Raw genomic sequence first — 23651 nt, forward strand, 5'->3', positions numbered from 1 at the left:
ACGTTTTAATGGGAAATTAAAAGTATTTGCTTATAGTAAATAAATACTAAATAATATGTAAATCTGCAGTTCATACATTCACTTCCGATAGTGCAGTTGTGTATGATTGGAGTTACTTGAGTTGAAGAGCCAACCAACGCTCTGGTGCGTAGCATGGGGTGGGGTGGGGTGATGTCTCAGGTGCAAATTACACACTAGTGCAGGAAAAGCAATATCTCATTATTTATTATCAAGTTCATTTGGCATTACGTTTTGAATATGTATGCTGGCATTGATGTGGAGTAAAGGTTAGAAACTAAAATGTATGCAGTTTGAAATGAAAATTAAGTTTCATTTCACGCAAAGATCATACATGAATAAGATTCTGAAATATATAGTTTGCAATAATATCATTGTAACTATTTATGTATAATAAATTCATTTTTAATATATATATTTGTTTGTGATATAGTTTCATACAAAAATGATGTATATTGTTACCTGTTTTGACTCATTTTTAAATGCCATGTGGCATTGCAGAAATAATATTATCCCAAGTACCAATCATGTGTTGGCATGTAGCCATAAAAGTCTATGCTTAGAAGCTTAGTAATCAGTGTGGTCCACATAATAATTTTTTTATTACCTCTTAAATCACATTCCTCATAATAATTGAGTTGGCATATTGTTACAATCTATTTCTATGGCAGAGCATTAACTATCAACACAACCTCACATGACCAGAAGCAATAGTGTTAAATAAATATGAAAATAACAATTTTTGATAAGATGAACAAAATTTGAAAATATTTAAAAAGCTACATAAAACATTTACTACAGAAGAGTATAAATATAATGGCAGTTCTCACAGTTAAGCACATAAAATTTATATACTTTATTTTTCCAGAATCTGACACATTCTATTAAATCTTAGTATCTCATTGTAGGCAGATAATCCTCGAGGCTTTGCCATAATCTCGTAAAAACCCAAACCAAAAAAAAAAAAAAAAAAAACTTACTAGCTCATTCTAAGCTTAAATACGGCAAGCAGACTGACTTCCAGTATTTGAGTACACTTTTATAACATCCCACCATGGACAACGCAGTGGCCGACCACCTGCACTTAACGACCGAGACCAGCGACGTCTGCGTATGCGTAGAGTTGTCAATGTTCACAGACAAGCAACACTGCGTCAAATAACCACAGAAATCAATGTGGGAGGTACGAGGGATGTGTCACGTATAATTTTTACTTATATAACAGCATTTTAAGTTGATAAAAAAGAAATAATAAAATTGGATTGATTTTTTAGGATAGTTAATATATATATGCAAGATTAAAAATATGAAAGCAAACTTCTAAATTTAATTCACTATAACATCTTATTTTTTTATTTCATTTGGAAACTTTATTGCTGTATCCTAAAAATAGCGCTGTAAGTCTAAACAACATCATTCAAATTAAACATGTGATCTTACATAACCCTTAATGCAGATGCCTCTTGACCAATCACCAAATTGTAAACCAAAACTAGAAACAAACTTACGACTCCCTCCCTTTTTTCTATGCACTAATGCGTCACTTTTGCTTGTGCTTTCCTCTTGGCGAGACGTCTTTCTGCAATCATGTGTGTGCTGCTATATTCGCTTTTATGGCAATAATATCAAAATTGTAAATGTTCTTTAATAGGCACGAGTAGAGTGCCAAGTGAATTAGACGAACAAAATGGGAATTTAAATAAATAAAAGGAATTTAATCCGCCTCGACTGCTTATTCTTCAAAATGGATGGATGCTTTAAGCATCAAGAATCCAACGCAACTAGTATTTCTACGCATCTACGTCTCAGAGTTCATATTTCAATGCCTCTAAAATTGTTCTGTCATTACATTCTTCGGCCAGTTCCAATTATGAAAAAAATCTGCATATGTTTGTTAAGCTATGTTCACAGTGAATCATGGGAAAAGTCCTGTTTCACCGAAAATTTTAATGCAAGTTTGTACCGTATTCACGATCAAATCTTTCATCTCGTGTCATCGAACCAGTTTCATTACATATATGTATATATATATATACATATTCAGAAATATCTTTAACCTTCCAATCATCCTAATGATTTAAAAACCTCAAAAATTCAATGAAGAAAAGGATTTTCTTGATCATAATTTCAAAATGCCCATGCCATTTTAAACGCAGATTCTTTTTCTTCTTATAAACATCCTTAACTCTTACTGAGTATTATAAAGTGCATAGACATACGCAAATTACTTAGGATTGTCAGTAAAAATATTATACAATGTAATGTACACTGAAGTGACTAAAGTCATGGGATACCTCCTAATATTTTGTCGGTCCTCCTTTTGCCTGGCGAAGTGCAGCAACTTGACGTGACATGGACTCAACAAGTCGTTGGAAGTCCCCTGCAGGAATATTGAGCCATGCTGCCTCTATAGACGTTCATAATTGTGAAAGTGTTGAGGGTGCAGGGTTTTAGGCACGAACTGACCTCTTGATGATGTCCCATAAATGTTCGATGGGATTCATGTCGGGCGATATAGGTGGCCAGATCATTCGCTGGAATTGTCCAGAATGTTCTTCTAACCAATTGCAAACAATTGTGGCCCGGTGACATGGCGCATTGTCATCCATAAAAATCCAATCGTTGTTTGAGTACATGAAGTACATGAATGGCTGTAAGTGATCTCTAAGTAGCTAAATTTATCCATTTCCAGTCAATGATCGATTCAGTTGCACCAGAGGACCAAGTCCATGCCATGTTAAAACAGCCCAGACCATTAAGGTACCACCACCAGCTTGAACAGTGCCTTGTTGACAATTTGGGTCCATGGCTTCGTGGGGTCTGCGCCACACTCGAACCCCACCATCAGCTCTTACCAACTGAAATCATGACTCATCTGACCAAGCCACGGTTTTCCATTCGTTTAGGGACCAACCGATATGCTCACGAGCCCACGAGAGTTGCTGCAGACAATGTCGTGCTGTCAGTAAAGGCACTCGAGTCGGCCTTCTGCTGGCATAGCCCAAGGAAGACAAATTTCGCCGCACTGTCCTATCGGACACGTCCCTCATACCTCCCACATTGATTTCTGTGGTTATTTGACGCAGTGTTGCTTGTCTGTGAACACTGACAACTCTATGCAGACGTCGCTGGTCTCGGTCGTTAAGTGCAGGTGGTCGGCCACTGCGCTGTCCATGGTGGGATGTTATGCCTGAAATTAGATACTCTTGGCACACTCTTGACACTGTGGATCTTGGAATGTTGAATTCCCTAACGATATCCGAAATGGAATGACCCATGCGTCTAGCTCCAACTACCATTCCGCGTTCAAAGTCTGTTAATTCTCGTCATGCGGCCATAATCATGTCAAAGCCTCTTCACATGAATAACTTGAACACAAATGAAAGCCCTGCCAAAGCACTTCGTATTTATACATTTTCTATGTGATACTACTGCCATCTGTATATTTGCATATTGCTATCCACGACTTTTGTCACTTCAGTGTATATGAACAGACTGGCTGGTTGGAAGGTTAAAGCAATCTTCAGTACTTAACTTACTGCATATGCTTTCATCATCTCCATCTTGACAATGTACAGTGCCATCACATTTTATAGTTTGGTTTACACAGGTTCCATCACGGCACGTGAAATCAGTAATACGGCACACTGGTTTGATTTCTATTAAAGAAAAAAGTAAACTAAATGAAGATAATTATTCTTAACCATTTCACTGGTGAAACAGAAAGGATCTAAAACATCTCATTAAAATAAATAATAAAATTCTTTTATACTAAAACAAATTATTTTTAAAAGCAGATCCATTTGTGCAGCAAATAAAATACAACGCAACATGTGTAAAATAATTTATAAAATATTGATTACTTAAAATTAAATTTCAAATTATGTTCATCTATATTATAAAATAAAGAACTTGTCAATGAGTATACGAATTCATGATACCGTAGAAGGGCAATCATACCTAGAACCGCTAAATTTTGAACACATGTAGTCCTGCATCTGAACATGTGTACTTTGAAACTAAAATTTTGAAATTTGATTTTTATTTATTTAATTTATGTTTTGTTCCAATTTAATACCTTTTTAATATTTTTCCCTTTCCAGAGATTGCATTTAGTCATTGCACAATTCAAATTACAGACATTTCTCTTTCAAACAAAGAGTTTCATTTTCATATTTTAAAAATAGCATTTTTTAAAATTGTTATAAAAGAGATCTCAGATTCTGAAAATTGCTTTTAATTGCAGATTACAAAAACTAATGACTACAGAAAAAATATTCACTGAAAAACCAAAACATTATGACCACCTATCTAAAATTTTGTTGGTCTACCTTTAGCTTGGACAGCAGTGACATGGCATGGACTTGCTGTACTTCTGGTATGTGTTTGCAGGCAGAGCATACTGAATGTCTAGCCACAGGTCCCTCAGATCATGTAAACTGCATTATGAATTAGAAGAAGCCATCTCGTATATGTTCATTTAGATTGACATCTGTGATATTAGACAGTTAGTAAAGGAGGCTCAAACTGAGGCATGCTCTTGAAACCATGTGGACACAAATCTTAAAAGCTTATAACAGAAAGCATTGTCTTGCTGGAACGGTCTACAACTGTTAGGGAAACAGATGCCATGAACAGACATAACCAGTCCTCAGTGGCATTCATGTAACTCAAAGCTTTCATGGTTTTGTATATAACAACCATAATACTTGACTGACCATGCAAACTTTTTCCAAAACATAAATGAATTACCACCACCCTAAACCTGAGTTGCAGTTGCCTTGCAATGAACTAACAGCTGTTTCCCAGCCAACCAAGAATTCTGACCCTGCAATCGACATGATACAAAAGAAATCAGGTTTCATCTTATCAGATTACAAATTTTAGTGTTTAGTGGCTGATCATGAGCCCAGTGCAAATATAAATGAAGATGACATGATGTCAGCAACAGAAACTCCGTATGTCAGTAGCAGTAGACATCCATTCAATAAACTATTCAGTACTAAAAACATCCATTCAATAATGTGCTCTGAAACACTTCTGCTTTGCTTTGCATTAAAATAAGCAGCCAATTTGGCAAGAAAGCGGCTCTGATTGTATTTTATCAAATGTGACAGCCTATGGCACCCACTGTCTTTAAGGAGGCATGGACAGCCAACATCTTGCCATATATTGCTTGTTTTACTACTATCAGTATGCTATTTCCATAGATACTAACTACAGCAGCACATGAAATGCTTTGTTCAACACATCAAGCCATGATAATCTACCTCTGCCCTATGTTGAACTCGCTAAAATCTCTGACTTTACCCAAGACAACAACAGAAAACAATCTGATTGATAACTGTGATTTCCTTCCAACAGATTTAATATATCTTTTCAAAGTCATTACATGTGCTTTATTGTCCAAAGATACCAAGTAGCTCCGAAGATTTGAAAACTGGTGGCCATGTTTTTATATTCACTGTATCTCATCTTAAAACTAATTTTAAGATAGTATATATATATACGGAATATCAATGAATATATGAATTTAATAATACCCTTTGACCACTAATAATGGTGTTATAGAAATTAGCATATGTATAAAATGAATAAATCAGATATGTCAGTTTGGTATAGGAAAGTTACTTTCAGTATGGAGTATGATCTCCCCTAGAAGCAATTCAACACATACAGTGATGTGCAATGCTGTCAACTATGCAGTCTATTATGAGAGCCATTGCAATTGCAAGCATGGCAAGGGTCTGAAGAAGAGGATTGAGAGCTGCTATACATCTTCCTAAAGCATTCTAAACATGCTCAATAGGATTCAAGTCTGGTGATCAAACAGGCCACTCCATGGACCAATTTGTTTTTTGAAGATATTCATCCACGATGCGAGATCTATGTAGTCTAGCGTCATACTCCTGTAGCAGGAAATTATAACCTTTTGCCCTGGCATAAGGGTGCACATACGCATTAAGGATGTCATCTCTATATGCCTGAGCATTCATGGTTCCTGGTGGAAAGACTTAAAAATCTGTGCATCCACCCAAAGAGATACCAACCTAAACACAGACATTGCCTCCTCCGTATGCATCTCTCATGAATGCTTGATGGGTGATAACTGATTCCATGTCCTCTCCAAATCAAATAATGCCTCCTATCGCTTTAAATGCTAAACTTGGACTCGTCCATAAGAAAAACAGCCCTCCACTGATCACCCATCCAGTAGATATGTTGGCGTGCGCTACTCAAATGTTCTCTTCTATGATGTAAAGTGAGCTGCAGACAAATGGCTGGTCACCTTGCATACAGACCTCCTTCATGAAAATTTCTATGCATGGTTGATGTTGACATCAACCTTCCAGTGACTGCAGCAAGGAATGATCTAAGCTGATTCGAAGTTGATAATCTATTCCTTCATGCGCATTACAACAAATATCGGCCTACAGCACTCGTCGTAGCAGTAGGCCATCCTTGACCGAACTTCCTGGATGCCAAATCTGTGGTTAGAAATTATTGCCATTATTATTATTATTAAGTCTATCAAAACAGAAGGAGTCACATTTAGCCATTTGGCCACTTCTGTCTGACTTTGACTTGCCTCTAGTCTCCCAATAGTTCTCCATCGCAGTTCTTCAGGCAAATGATGCCTGGAGGTGATTGTTACAAATTGGCTATCCTAGATTTCATATTTCAACATTATAGCAAAATTTGCAGGCTTGCTCTTAAACATGCAATTTTATTTTCCATGCAGATGATGTATTTTGACTGCAATGCCACTAATTTGTATGGTACTGTTTTACTCAGCAATTCTCATTTGATAACATATTCAAATTTTATAGAGATTGGCTTATTTTTGAATGAATTATCACTATTTTTGTGATTTTTCCATAATTTTGGAAACCAGTGCATTAATAGATTAAAAGTTCAATGTTACTGGAATTGGAAGCTTTTAAAATTTAAAAAAATGAAATTATCAAGTACCACAGTTGACTTCATCAGATCCATCTCTACATTCAAATTCTCTATTGCAGCGAAGCTTGATGTTGATACAAGATCCATCATTGCAGCGAAACTGATCATCAGCACAAATTCCTTAAATGCCAGATTTATATAAATAATTATTATATTCAAAGTCAGAATCAATAAAACTAAAATTAAAAGATTCCATATTAATACTCAGATAGTTAACACTTACCACAACCAGCCTCATCTTCACCTCCAGTACAATCTTTATTACCATCGCAACGCTGTGCGATGTTCAAGCACATACCATCACTACATCGATACTGATCAAAACGACACTGATTTGTAGGCCTACCTATATAAAAATTATACAATATTCAATGAACAGGAAAATCGTTCTTATTACTACTAGATAGAGATTAAAAAATTCAAGATATAATGGAATGTTTCATGAAGTGAAAATTACTAAATGTTTTAGAATTTTAAAATATGTATTACCTCTCAGAAAAAATTATTTATATTATTAACAGAGATTAAGAATGGGATAATGATGATTTGGCTGGCAATCCAGCCACAGAATTTCCTCACTTTGAAGATGTTTGCCCATCAGTTGAGCCCTAATGTAGATAAACATTATCATTCATGAAAGGGGGTTAATTGCCACCCTAAAAGTCAACCCTATTTGTTGAAGGAACAGAACTGAGTCTCGGGTTTTCTCTAGATAACACAATGCTAAAAACATGTCTCCATTGAATCTAGATGTGCCACTGAAAAGAATTTGAGTCAACTGAAACTAGGTTCAAGAATAATGTTCTCTCAAAAAATCTCAAAATATCAAAAAATTTCACATGCTATTGCACTTTTATGGATCGAGGAATATACAAGTACTCAAGATGTATCGAATGTTTGTGTGGAACAAACTACTGTATTAGTATGCCATTCAAACATCATGCCTTCAGGTAAAAAATGCTCTATGTGATTCTTTGAAACTAAAGTTAACAATAGTAAGTCACAAAAGGACTGAAACAATCTTCTGGAACCTGTCTAAAAGTGCATATTATTGATCTTTATTGGGCATCATAGCTGATGGGTACCTTTTCCAGATCTTTACAACATAGGCTTGATCTCCTGAACCAGTATCCAGAAACTGAAGAAACAGAGGCATTAAACCGAGTTCTCTTGTAACCTGTACATGATTGCACTGACAGTTTACTAATAATACTCCACCTAATCCTGTAAGCTAAACCTTCATAGTTATTCATTTTACAATACCGATATGTACGACGCTTACGAAATTTCACAAACTTTTATTACAAATGCTAAGAAATAAAAAACTACTCAGTTACTTAGTTGGAAATAATATGCTCCTTTTATGACTTTTATTCATGCTTCAAAATTTTTTGCCATACACAAAGTCACTATAAATATAACATGCCAGCTTAGGCCCATTATATGAATTTATCTGAATTTGGCAAAAAATTAAATAAATCTTTTGAGACTAAGTTTTAATTTAAAGCATCAATTTATATGCTAGAAAATATGTTATATCCAAGTAATATTTTTATGAATATTTGCAGCTTTATTTTAATTAATAAAAGATGTGTCTAATGCCATATGTTGTATAACTGGTCAAGAATCTTTTTATTTTTATATACCTTACATTGCTTTATGTTTAGAATTTCTAATGGCAAATTCTTCTTTGAAGTATAGATTGTAATCTGAGGTTTTTAGATAGTGCTGAGCATTATTAGGAAAGTTTCCTTTGAACTTTCCTTTAATTATTAGCAAGATATTTTTGTATCTGCATTTAAATATTAATTAGATTTGAGTAATTACTTTATTCTTTGTTTCCATTACACCCTGTCCATGTCATGTAATTTATAAAACAAATGACATGTAATTCATAAAACAAAATAAGAAAATAAAACATTTTAAGTAACAAGGTAATATATATATCAAGTCACAACAAATCTGATGACCAATTAACACATTATACTACAGCCCCGTGAAAACACAGGTTTCGAAGTCTATCGCTTGAGCACCGGCCGCGAAAACATGGTTTCGAGGTCTTCGTTTCAGCGCCAGCCCTGCGATAATGCAACATTCTTTTATTTGACGATTAGTTTGCTCTCATCATGACTCATCGATCTGCGCTTTTTATTACGTCGAAAAAAAACTGTATACATGGTTTCTACAACACTAAAAAACTAAAAAACGGGAGAACTATTAGAAAACAAAACAAGAAATTATAAAACCTCAATCGGTCATAGATTATAACAAATATATGATTGGCGTAGATTTGGCTGATCAGTTTTTATCATATTTTTCCATTATGAGGAAAACAGTGACATGGACAAAAAAACAGTTTTGTTTCTTTTAAATTGTGCATTGTTCAATGCATATAGATTATATGTTGAGTTCAATGGCAACACTATAAAATATCAAAAAATTTCACATGCTGTTGCACTTTTATGGATTGAGGAATATACAAGTACTCAAGATGTATCAAATGTTTGTGTGGAACAAACTTCTGTATTAGTTCCTACACCTCGCACATCAAAATATGATCACCCTCAGAGACTATCAGGTGATATGAATAAGCATACCGTTACTCGAATTATTGGACCTGGGAACAAAAACCGATATGTACGACGTCCATGCAAAATTTGCTCTGCTAGCAAAAAAAGAAGCGAGAGTAGCTTTATGGGTTCTCTATGTCTAGTACCTTTACATCTTGGAAAATGTTTTGAAAAATACCATACATCCCTTAAATATTAATATTTTTCTTTCTGTTTATATTATATATATATGTAATATTCAATCATCAAATAAAACAGGTATATTTTTTTATAATTATATATTAATTTTTTTTTATTTTGCTCGTTAAATTGCATATAACGAATATGCAAACCAAATTTAGTGTTTTACGATAATGTATAAAATTTTTAACATTGTCTTCACCTATTCATTGGTTGCCAACAAGCGAATCAGGCTGGTGCCCACGCTTTAGGCGGTCAACACGGTTCCGGCGATCAGACTTTAGTTGTCTCGGATGCCACCAGCGTATAATGTGTTAAAAGTGGTCATGTTCCTCAGATATACGTCATTTTTCACTGGCATATATGCATCCCACAGATATGCAGTTATTGCATAATGGCAATATTTTTATCATTCTTTATGAAAAGTCCACAGCGATTAGATATTTTGTTAAAAAAAAAAATTCTGACAATGAAAGTCTCATGGGAAGCTTACATTCACAAAGAAATATGGTAAGAATTTGTGAATGTCAATGTAACTATAATTTATCTGTGATAAATATTATATTGCCATGACTTGTAAAACAATAATTATAAAAAAGTTTAATAAAAATCAGTGACTGAAAATTAGAAACTCTATACTTATACAGATATGCAATATCTTCTATATGTGTTGTAAAACTTTCTACTCCTAAAAAGTCTATATGTCCTCTTCATACCAAATTAGTTAATTTCTGCCTCATATAACATGACTAACATAAAATCTTGTGTATAAATTGTTCAAAATATTTTGCTCATTATTAAATTTATGTAGTTCTCCAATTTCAGTTACATTAACAATTCAAATACTTATATATGATTTAGTGATTAAAATACAATCATAATAATACCTAGTAGTAGTAGTATGAAAGAAATTAACTGTATAATTTAAGATGAAAATTACAGAAGTTGCTGTAATTGAAGTAATTTAGCATGGTTTTGCGAATGAGTTATAAAAAATTAATTTGATGAAATGTTACTGTTGACACAATCTCAAAATCAAATATGGGTTTTGGGGGGAAAAAAAACAGAAACAGATAACTTAACAAAAATCAAGTTATAGCTTTCACATGATACATTCTCATCGTCTAACCAATACAGCAATTAACAAAAGTTTCTTCCAGGTTAAAAAGCCCAGGTTTTGAGCCTTGAAGACCTTGACATTTATGAATGAATTTTTGCAAAGAAGAGGAATTTGAGATCAGTCTGTCACAAAATTCTCTACGGAATTGATGCAAGGGAATGAGGAATGTAATAGCCTACATGAGGATTGGAAAACAACCCTCTTGATGTTCTGAGTCAAAAGTAGGATGCATTTGGTTAAAAAGCTATTGCCATCACCGATACCAAAGGTAAAGTGTGACTTTCATTGATAGAGTAATTAAGTGCAAAATGAACAATCACAGTATAAATGCATTCACTCATGATTATTAAAAATATCAGCCCCTTATGACAAATACTGAGGCTCCCTATAAACAACAGTGCAATAATTTTTTCACATGACACTTAGAAAATATGTATCTCTTCATTTTCATAAGTGCAAAACATAGAAAAGAAACCAAAAAATGCATTTAGATGGAACAGTATAAAATGTAGATTTGAAGTTTTCTAGTGCTGTTTAACCCTTTCATGACAAAAAGTACAAATGTGCATGTACCTCTGAGGCTGGCTAATTCTTTCATGAGTGTCTCTCCAGAACTGAAGGGCTTTCCACTACTAAGCTTAAATCCATGAAATTACAGGAAGATGAACACTCTGTTTAAATAATGCTCTGCAGGCACATATGTGGTACATGTTTTATATACTTTTTATTTACATATTTCATATAATTAAGTTTTTTTAATATTTCAATCTTGTACATTAATTTTTTTCTGGTATTTACTTCATAACTTGACTTTTAGTGACTTTTGACATTACACATTTGATAATTAAAACATTTCAGTTAAAATTTATTTTTAGTGTGATAAATTTCAAAGCAGGGATCTACACAAAGTCCTATATTACAATTCTTGCATTCTTAATAGCTCATTTACCTTTTTTGGAATATTTTTGTGGTAATGTGAATAGCAAAGCATCACCATTGCACTTTCTGAGAATCTGCATTTGAACAAAGCACTTCCTGTCTATCTTTGAAAACAGTTTTTCATTTTGGATGGTGGAAAATTTTTAATCATTCCTTTTCTTCTCCTCATTAAAGTACCACAACTATTTGTTACTTGATCAGTGTATAATATGATACCCTTTACTAGAAAATTGTTCAAGTAAAGACTTAACTCTTTTATCATATAATCTTGAAATTTCTTTTTAATTCTGTTTCTTTTCCCATACAAACAATACCGTTACAGATATAACCTGATTTAGATCCACATAATTTGTTAAAAATTTTCATTGCCTCAACATTGTAATGCTCAAAACAGAAATATATCACATACACAAGGTATAATTCTTGATTAGAAACTGGACTGCAAACCTAAACACCCAATGCCTAGGGGGGGGGGGAAAGAAAAAGAAAGCAAGAAAAAAAGAAAAAGGGGGAAAAAACACCCATTGCAATCATTAAAAAATACCATATCCACATTTAAAGAAACATCCAACACTCAAAAAGAAAAAATATATATATCATAACATTTATCAATAAATACCACTTGCACATTTAAAGGGTCCTTAGAAAGCCTCCATCAAAACATGCCTTTCAACTTACATTTATATAATAAAAAAATCTTAGTGCTTGTGACTCATCCTTTGTCTCATTTCAAGTAGGTCAAATCTACAGGCATCCCAAATTATATGGATATTCCAAAACTCTTGACATGAATGCACGAAGGGCGAGGGTCATCTGTCGCATTGGTGTGCCAGCTGAGAAAAGAGTATGTTTCATGCTGGCACATCTGCATGAACGTGAAAGAGTTAAGATGTATTCTTAAAATATCAAATTCCACGATAGGAATGGTTCTTCAATGAAATTTTAGGAAGTTTTAGCATTACAGAATGATAAGATAAAACTTATTTCTAGCAGTATTTTGAAATTTAAATTTCAAAGGGATATATTGAAAAAGGGATTTATTTATTTGAAATAATATGAAAAAGGTTTTGACTTGAAGAAATGTTTTAAAACTCACGGCAATCTATCTCATCGGAACCATCTGGGCAGTCATACTTCCTATCACAGTGTGCAGATGATGGAATACAAGTTTTACCATCCAAACACTTGAATTCATCAGCTTCGCACTCTTCACCTGTGTTCATTATAAGAATCAGATTAAGAACTTTTTTAATCAAAAACTGAAATTTATTATCAAAGAAACAAAACTTACGACAATCTTTTTCATCAGATGAATCTTGACAATCATTATAGCCATCACATCTTCTCCTCATGTCAATACAGAAATGATTTTCACACATAAATTTATCAGCTGGGCAGGCTATGAAATATTAAAATATATATAACATATATGCAGCCTTGACTGATGGTTATGAAATACACTATTAAAAAAGTGGAAAAAAAAGAGAATATAAATTTTTTTTTAAAATTAAGTTTTGCTACATTTGTAAAACTTACGTTTGTGCTCTTTTCCTTAACATTGTAAGCAAGGAAGAAAAACAACAGTTACAATAATTACAAGAAAAGAAATGATCTATTTTGTTTTTTCATATAAACTAATAAATTATACTGTAATGAGATAGATTTGACAGAATATGATACTCAATAAAATAAAAATCCATTCATTAGAAAACCTTATATGAAAAAGTTCTGACAGAAGAACTCTGTGTTAAAGATTTATTTAAATGGGAAAAAAAATAAATCTTTTCAAAATATATAACAAAAACTAACCTGGCCTCCGTCTGCCTTTAGCATAGGAGAAAAAAAAAACATTATTGCAAATATATATGAGAAAAGCAACACTTATCCAAAATACAGTTTAGATAATTACTGAAACAACACTTGGTTGTGGTATTTAGATTTATATACACTGACTGCATAAAGTGATTTTTAATCCAAGTACAATATAATTAACATAAAAAATTAGTGTATATCTACTTTATTTCTAGTTTAAAGATAAAAATGAGAAAACAAATTTATTTACAAAAAAAGTATGTATACAGTATACTCTACAAACAGTATACCTCTGAAGTGATTAGTATTTCTGACAACATAAGTAAACATTGGGACAGATAATTATAAATTACTCTCCAAGATGCTTATTGCCTAGTTTGACAAAAATACATCAAATATGCATTAAGGCATCCACTGAATTAAATAATATATGTACTATCCAAACCTTCGGAGAATTTACCCTGACATTTCCACACCAAAAGATTTTTTTTTTTTTTTTTTTTTAATTTGAAAACCACAATATTATTTGCCATTCAGTTGTTAAGAAAGAGTAATTTTTTGTCACAAATACTCATAGGCACCTTTTAAAGAAATAAGATTTCACACATACAGATCTTAAATAAGATCTATATGTGGAATCTTATTTAAGATCTATATGCACAAATCTATAATAATAATGATCTTAAAGTATCATTATTATACAAAAACTATTATTATGTATTATTATTATGTATGCATAATGCATATACATATGCTTAATTTTTGGACTTAGAAAGTCATTTACAATTTTTAATATCAGCATCACAAAGTCCTATATTTAAAATTTTCAGTGATTCAGTAGAACATGCAGATGAATTCAGAATATTTCTTTTGAGGAGGTAGTCTAAAAAACTACAAAAAGCATGAAATAGTGTGGATGATATAATGAAGTGTTTTTAGTAGTACTAATTACAGGTTGCCCACAACTTCTAATAATAAATTTTAATCTTGATAAAAATGAAGTCACAGAGTTAGGTCAATTATTAATATGACTCGAAAAAGTGGGAAAAAAACTATGATGGCAGAAGAAGAAATCTTGGCAGTTCTCTTAAATGAAGCTATGAGTTATATAATTACAACAACAATGTTATAATCTAGTAATAAATAAGATCACAGATTTTCTTCATAAAGTTCAACTTGTTTAAAAAAAACTATTATTTCATTAAAAGACAAAAATTAACTCTATGACATCTATGAATGATTACAGCAGTAATTTAAAATTTGTTCAATAAAATTCATAATGTGACGATTTTGTATTCAGCCCCTTCACATCTAATATCTATTTCCTGCATTTGAAACATTATTCACTAACAGTATTTTATAAAATTAAGCATACCATAATTTTTGGAAAAAATGCCATGGCGTTTTTTCGAGAAAAAAACTTAAACTTTCAGTGGGTTTTGGCATTTCTACTAATGCAGCACTTATGCAGACTTAAAAATATATCCCAAGATGTTACTAAAAATAGCTTAGATTACCTTGGTGCTGCTCCCACACAAAAGGCTACCCAGCTACTTTCTGTGAACATTACTGCATTTATATTTTTTCCCTTGAATGGACCTACATACTTTTTCACCCTAAACAAGATCTTGGAATAATTACATTCTTCCTCCAATCAAATCAGCATTCACATCAGTTTAAACAGCCAATGTTATTGTTCCTTAATTAGTTTTCCAGAACCCATTATGTCCCCTCTTTTTTCTATTATAAATATATTACGGTCCTTTCCAAGACGACCAGATTCAACTTGCACTGCAATAGTTAAAACCTATGTATTTTTTCTTTCTCCCCTTCAGCACATATCTATTTTTGGCATTTTGCCAGCTACAGATCCTATCAGCTTCAGCATAAGAACCTGTTAGATAGTTTTTAAGAAGGAAGCATAATTTTTAAATGGCACCTAAATGGAATAGAAGCTATACAGATAGTTTTAAGCTTATAGTGTAATTTCCCATGCTGAACAAACTGGAAACAGAGCAACAGCTTGAGAATAAAGTGAAGAAGTAGTGTATTCGATGCTGGAGAACTGAAAAAGAACTTGAAAATATACTACAACAGAAACGAGCCAAAAGAAATGGTACTATAAAATGATCAAATTTAGAGGATGACCTTGCAAAGTGGAAAAAGGAACAACAAGGAAAGAGAATGGCAATTCTGACTATAAAAATTTGCTTACAAGCAAAATTAATAGTGCAAAAATAAACATAAATGACATCAAAGGAGGGCTTTGCTGGTGTAGCATAATTATGATAAGAAAAATATTTTTGTGCTTATTAGAACAACAATCAGGCAGCAATTACCAATAGACTGGCAGGATAAAAAAGCATTTTTTTCTAAAATATGCAACATAAGATATTATTAATGAGAAAAAAATTCTTTGTTCGCAGATAATAAATATGAATGAAACAGCATTAACTTCTGATTCTCCTGCAAAAAGAACTGTTGATGAAACTGGTGGAAAAACTCTATCCATGTTTATGTTGAGACATGAAAGAACTTAATTTACATGTGTGTTAGCTTGTGCTACAAAGTGACAAGCTAAATCTGATTATCATTTTTAAAGGAAAACTATTCCATGGAGATATTTTCCTGATGATGTAATTAGTGCAAATGAGAATTTATGGATGTGCAAAACAATCATGCATGAATAGCTAAAATAATTACAATATAGTTAGGGATTTTTTTTTTTAAAAACCAAAAGATTGTTGATAATGGACTCCATGCCTTCTCATTTACTTGATTCAGAGAAAATCCAATATCAAAAACTGCCTATGACCTTAACAATATTTCTTGGTGGCTTAACAAAAATCTTATAGCCATTAAATTTGTCAGTTAATAAACCTTTCAAAGCTGAAGTATGAAAACAATGGAAGTATTAGACGAATGAAGGATTGTACACTTATGCCAAAAGTGAAAAAATACGGACAGCATATTGTGAAAAAGTTTCAAAATGGGTACAGAGTGCATGGAAATCAGTGAAAATATTGTCAATAATGTCAAGATTCAAACAAGCGGAAACTATATCCCCAGATAAAGAGACAAACCTAGAGAATGATGACAATCTGTCATACTTGGACTATTTAGATTAGGATTTGCTAAATCTTTTTAATTCAGATAGTGAAGAATCAGATTTGGATGGCTTCATATGATGTTCAGTTTGCTGTATTCTTTTTATTAATAAAAGTAAAATTTTAAATTTACTTCTTTCATTCAATTTAATATCTCGTCGTCATATTTTTTTATAAAATATGAGTATTACATTTACAGACTCCTTTAATGAGTAAATATAAGTACACCCATGAACATCAGTAAATTTTCAACATTTTGTACCTATAACTTAATTTTGAATTATGGTATCATTTCATGATTTTTCTTAACTGATATGCCCCATGGCAGTATCGGGCACAATGTGCAGCATTTCTGCAAAATTTTAGTCTTATTTTGTGTGTGTATGTGTGCACACACTATTTTCTTCGAGTGTAGTGTTTACGCTGATGTGGCCTTTCTCCTGGAAATTACAGTAAATTTTTTAGTCTTCCTCTAACATTATTCATTGCATATCTTCATAATTATACTCAATTTTTATTGATACAACAGTATTAATATGCCAATACACCTTCAGTGTTATTTTAATGGATACCAAGAGTTTTGACGAGGGTAAATTCACTGTACAAATTCTAACCACTATTGTCTATAGTCATCTCTTTTAAGATGACCACTTTTACAGGAGAGTTCCTTAGTTAACAATTAATTGTTAGGATTACAAAGTACATTTAAAGGAGGAAAAATCTATTATAGTCCTTTCAACAATCCATAAACTACTAATAAATATAAAATAAATTATTTTAACAACATGCTTTTTTCATTATCACTATTTATCATTTTTTCTTATGAATACTGAAACTAAGCATATTACTTACGGCAATTCCATTCATCAGAGCCATCTCTGCATTCTTGGCGGCCATTGCATTTAGCACTGGATGGAATACATGTACCATCACCACAGCGGAATCTATCAGCTGGACATGCTGCTATTGCTGAATTCAATTATAAAAACACAATAAGCCAATTTTATTTACAAGGACAAGTCTGCTGACTTTAAATAATTACATAATACAAAAAAAATATTCTAAATGAGAGATACAGTATCAAATGCGTTACTTTTTAAATTCACAAGATCAATCAATAATAATTAAAAACATACTACACAACTTTTTTTTAATGATACAAAAAACTTCAAGAAAATAATACAATTTTTTTCCAAACTTGTTTCGGCAAATCATTTTTTACTATATCTAAAGCATTAAAAAATGTGAATTTTTAAATTATGCTGGATTATGTGCAAATATACCACAAAGGCATTCTTAACACCTTTTCATACAAATTCTCTCTAAGTAAATATGATGAGTGGGAAATAAATTTGTAAAATGGACCGAAGTAGTTTGAAATCCATAGAATAATAAAGCAAATTATTGCAATTTGCCAATTTACTTCAAGCAATAACAATGTTGTTGAAGTAAAATATAAGTGAATAGGAAAATTTTGTTAAGTAAATTTTGGGGGGGGGATGGGGTAGATATATTTTTATACAGCACTTAAAGCAAACAAAGCATGCACAAACAAACTTTACAAGCTATATATCAAAAATAAACAATACTTTTACGAACTAAGTATTTTGAGACTTTAAGAACGTAACTTCACTAGCAGGAATGTAATAATCTTCAGATCTAAAAATAAGCATTACATTATAAACAACAAATTTAAATTCATATAAATATCCTTGCTCAAAATTATAATTTAAATTATCATGAAGGAAGTATGATCCACCAACAGTACAAGACATTCAGTTTTTATTCTGCAGACTATAAAGAATCCTGGCTTACTTATGCAGCATAACTAAAAAATTCAATAATGATTAATTACTTTTTTAATATGGTTTTCCTACAGCTAAGTTTGTTTAAGTTTTACCACTAATTTACCAACCGTATCCGACCACACAATCATCCAGTGTCTAATTAATAAGGCCCATAGTTGAAACCAGGAATCCAAATTGAAACAGTCACAAATGGTCCAATTCATTCCAATACCTGTTCAACCCAAAACTTCATCCAGAGTCCAATTAGTCACTGTCTGGTAAAGGGTTAATAGATCCGAAAAAGAAAAGTTACATAATATAACTTATAAAATCAGTAGTAAGCTGTAGAACATTAAGTCATCAAGACTGATGAGATTGCTCCATGGTAGGGAATATTACTTCTCTAAGAAAATGTGCCTTTCTACACAAATATTTTTATGTCATGCTAAAATTGAAATTTCCTTTGCTTGTAACTAGTACTGACTTTTATACTCTAACAGCTAGGAAGTTCTACTCATTTGAAATTTTGTCAGTCATTTTAAATAATTCTGCATTTTAAGTATGAAGATTTAGAACTCAAACAAAATACATTTCTTATTAAAACCATTTGATTTAGTTTGGTTAATGGTTTTAATAAAGTTCTTATTAAAACCATTTGAGTTTTTTTTAGCCATATGGCTGAACCACTTACCCAGCAGATATTGGCATGAACTTTATGCAAATATTTGTGAATTTTATGAAGAAAACACTATAAGAGAAAGGGAGTATCTATAAAATAATAAAACAGAGAATTTGCCTGTGCATGTGTGTGTGTACAGTACAATTTATGTTCTAGACTGTTTGTTTCCTGAGTTACAAATGGTGGTGGTTCAGTTATGCTTTGGTCAATTATACTCTGGTTTGTAGTTGATCCAATTATCTTTTTATATGACAGAACAAATATCATTGATTACATAACCATTTTAAGTGACTATATGTATTCAACAATACAGACACTGTTTTCTACATCTTTCAAAATGATCATACCCTTATGTAAAGTCAAATTGTTCAGTCTTCATTTAAGAACACGAAAATGAAAGTATGCATTTCCTTTACCTGCACAATCGCTAGACTTAAATATCATACAGCCATTATGGTATTTACTGGAAAATAAGAGATCCCATTTTTGATCTTCTGGAATATCTAAAAAACTGTGAGTAGTTTTTGATAAAAGTTTAGCATAAAATGCCAACTACAAACTCTCAGACTTTATATGCCTCCATTGCAATTGGATTTCAAGAGTTTAGCATGCCAAATTATGTATAAATTTTTTCCTATTTTTAAATGTTTCCTTTATTTTGAACAATTTCTGTACTACCTGTTTTGACAGGATGCAGTTTGCCTCATGCATTAAAAAAGATAATGTTTCTTTCATGTATAAAAATAATAAAATAGAACTAAATGTCTTTTTATTGATATACTATTAGAATTGAGAAATGCTATCTCTATTCTTATAATATGGCTTGATGAGAAAAGATACAAATAATAAGCATTTTAAATCTACTTTACCACAATCTCTTTCATCTGAATTGTCTTTAGGACAATCGACTTTGCCATCACATAATTTACTCCTATCTAGACACTGTCCAAGATCACACTGCCACTCAGAAGGAAGGCAAGCTATAAGCAAATATATATGTAACACATTTATTGAAATGAAAAGAATTACAGCTTTAATATTACTATATTTTTTTTATAAATATTGTAAAATAAATACCATACAATACATTGAATTACAAAAATAATTGTCATTTAGACCAGGATCATCTGAACATCAGACTATGCTAACATTTGACAACTGACTTTTTATCTATTTATTACAAGATTAAAATGCTCAACCACAAGAATAACTTTAAAAAAAAAAAAAAAAAAAAAAAAAAAAAGGAATGAAAGGATTATTTACATTTTATTGGAAAGTTTCAATCATTCAAGAATGTTTTAAATGTCTTATGACTACCAATGATCAAAATATCAGTGACAATAAACTTGAAAGATCAATTGTAATTTTCAAGTTTAAAATTTAAGGCCCTACAATGGTAGTTTTGAAATCATATTTTGCCATCAATTTGGTTCAGTTAACAGCTTCACATCGAACATTTTAATCCTCTGCCAAAACTATTTCTTATAAAAAATTACACAATAAATAAGAAAAAATATCATATGCCAAAAGAACATTATTTTCAAATGAAAATAAAATTACTGCTTGATTTTAAAATGTGCAAATATTGTGATAATATAAAATATTACAAAAAATAAATATTTGTAACCAGGAAAAACATTTGCACTTCAAATGGCCAGTGCATGAACCTTTGATCAAAGTTTCAGAATCTGAACTAATAAAACATTTTATCATATTAATATTTAGCATAGCAACATCAATAAAATATATTCTTTTACTGAAATCGGATGTATTCATACCATCTCTGGTTATCTTTGCAGATTAAACCAAGCAGTGGTTAACACAAACTCTATACAGAATAACTGAAAATTTTTAATCAGACTTACGACATCCTCTTTCATCTGCACCTGAGCCATCTGGACAATCTTGTCGTCCATCACACCTACGTATTATTTCAATGCAACTTCCATCATCACAACGGAAGTGTTGATCTGGGCAAACAATATTCCCTGTTAAATATTATTTAAAATGTTAGCAATGTTGCAAATGGCACAGAATAAAAATTGCTCTGTATAATTCAATAAAGAAATTTTTGCTTTTGTGGTAGAGATGTTAAAAAAAAAAGGGAGAGGAAGAATATATATATATATATTAGCACACAGTGCTCCAGAAAGATCCTCCTACAAGGAAAGCTATAATACATATTTTGTTTCTTGAACAGAAGGAATATCGTAAGCAGGATTTGTCAGCACTTCTTTAAACAGAAAATAATTAAGAATATTTTAGAGCCACAAAAAAAAAAAAAAAAAAAAAAAAAAAACTGAATAAATTAAATCAATTATATCTGCAACCACCTTGACTACTGCAAGGCCATTTTAATAATAAAGCAGAAATGCATAGCTTGCATGATTATTAAACACAATTTAATATTTAGTATAAAATATGTTTAGCCAAAACAGTTTGAGAATACAATTAATTCCCTAAAAGTTTTAAAGTAGTTAACATTAAAATGTGAATAAAATTTCTTGAAATACTTATAACAGTCATACTTATTTTAAAACAGTCACTATTAAGAAATTATTTTCCTTTTTAAAAATATTTATATAAAAAATCAGTTAAAATACAGTTATCCAAGTGGAACTTTTAAGATCTATGTGAAACTTTTATTATCTAGGTGAAAAGTTACATTCTAGGAATGTACACAAATTATCTGAATATCAGTTTTAAAACAAATTTATGCAGTTCAGTCACACAGTGCAAGTCAGGAAACACAGTGTTTATGCTCCATGATAATCCTACACTCATATTTGATAACTTAAACAATGTGCTAATGTACTTCGGCATTGATACTTACAAATGACCTACCATGTCTCTTCTCCATAAAGTTAAAAGTGTATATAGTATCAACTATTACCTTTGTTAATACCATTTCATGTTGAAAAGGAACCTTATCAATATACTGTGTTATAAACAGAAGAATTACTCTCGAGAGAGAGAGAGAGAGAAAGTATGGAAGATGTATGTAGAGATACATACATCTTCCATAAATGTAGTTCAAATGCTCAAAATTTTTAAAACAATATTATAGATTTAAAATTTCTTACCTTATTCAAAGCATATAAAAATAACAGGAAACATTAATTATATACTATTTTGAGGATGTAAACTAATTTTTATGTTTAAGAAGTAATATTCTAACTTTTTTCTAACATATTTATAAGCAACATAAACATACCTTTCAAATGCTTACTAAATTTAGAAGCAAATATTTTTGTATCAGAGATGTAATAAGACCAAGGAAATGATTCTTATTTTATTAATATTTCCATTTATCTTAATTTTAACTATTTTGGAAATAGTTAAGCTTATTTTGGAAATTATTTTCTTGTAACCCAAGTATTATCCATGTGTTATAAAAGAAAATAAAGCTTTACAATTAAATAAAATTGCTTTTACCATTTTTTAAATATAGGTGTATGTGATACTCCATGCGCCCACTCTAGTAACTTTTCTTGATGCGCCTTCCGATGGGTTAAACAAAGTTTTTAAAATGTACATTAAAAATGTAAAATAATATGGGCAAATTTCAAAAAATATTAAAATAAACATACTGCAAAGTAAGACAAAGATAAATATCGTTTAAATGCAAAATCTGTTAAGACTCTATCAATACACTTTAAAACCAGTAAGAAATAATGTCATAAACTGACACAAATAAAATATAATAGATAGAAATCTACTTCACAAAATGAATTCAAACGACATGCTGAAATAATCACTAAAAGTGCTAAATATTGGAAAACTAATAAAAGGCATTGGGTACATTAATACTTTCTCATTTTACATCAATTTAGATACATACATAAAAAATACACGATCAGAGTACATTTCCAGAAATTTGCATAAAGACATGCTATATTCAGTACATGAATGGAGATTTTTAAATACAGGAAGATCAAATAAATCAGAAATTTGATTAGGAACGTGCTATATTCAGTATGATAGATTTCTAATTAAAACTTTGCTTGAAGATTTTTAAATATAAAAAGATCAACATAAAAGACTAATGTGAAGTTACAATGGAAAGGGATATTACTATACAATTTATTAAAACAGTCAAAATCTGCTATGTATATTGTACTACGCTAATATCAGTTAAAAGATACTTGAAATATTCATGTACAATTGCAAATGAAAGAACACATTACAAAAATTTCTTACATGATTCTCATTTCAATATTTTATAGGAAATATGCAGGCATACGTAAAGCTAAGAAAAAGGTGAATATAACAAAAATGCAATATGCATTCTAAAACTAAAACAGAAATATTCAATGCCTTCTATATAATTGCATATTGCATAAAACTGAATAAACAAATTCCATGCAAAATTCAAATATGCATTGCAAATTTAAGCTTTGCCATTTTAAATTAGCTTTAAGTATTTTAGAGGAAGTACTCATTTTAAAGAAAGTTAAACTATTTTCTTTGCACAAA

General features: G+C 31.2%; 1 protein-coding gene across 27 annotated transcripts in view; it reads right to left on the reverse strand.

Annotated features, from left to right (window-relative positions):
* Window positions 1-23651, reverse strand: part of trol (terribly reduced optic lobes) — a 743500-nt gene that overhangs the window by 345924 nt on the left and 373925 nt on the right. For 24 of the 27 annotated variants that reach the window (XM_085823935.1, XM_085823887.1, XM_085823928.1 and 21 more), the window contains 10 exons: window positions 21041-21163; window positions 20045-20155; window positions 17562-17678; window positions 13600-13614; window positions 13327-13341; window positions 13082-13189; window positions 12887-13003; window positions 7205-7327; window positions 6991-7101; window positions 3558-3677 (listed from right to left, as the gene is read on the reverse strand). In XM_085823935.1, coding sequence (XP_085680061.1) covers window positions 3558-3677; window positions 6991-7101; window positions 7205-7327; window positions 12887-13003; window positions 13082-13189; window positions 13327-13341; window positions 13600-13614; window positions 17562-17678; window positions 20045-20155; window positions 21041-21163 — 960 coding nt within the window. The remainder of the gene's footprint in view (window positions 1-3557; window positions 3678-6990; window positions 7102-7204; window positions 7328-12886; window positions 13004-13081; window positions 13190-13326; window positions 13342-13599; window positions 13615-17561; window positions 17679-20044; window positions 20156-21040; window positions 21164-23651) is intronic. The other 3 variants (XM_085823941.1, XM_085823862.1, XM_085823903.1) reach the window with 2 other exon arrangements.

The sequence above is a fragment of the Stegodyphus dumicola genome, chromosome 1 (genome assembly GCF_044657685.1).
Source record: "Stegodyphus dumicola isolate Sdum_Otavi_A_Nest chromosome 1, ASM4465768v1".
Taxonomy (NCBI): Eukaryota; Metazoa; Arthropoda; class Arachnida; order Araneae; family Eresidae; genus Stegodyphus; species Stegodyphus dumicola.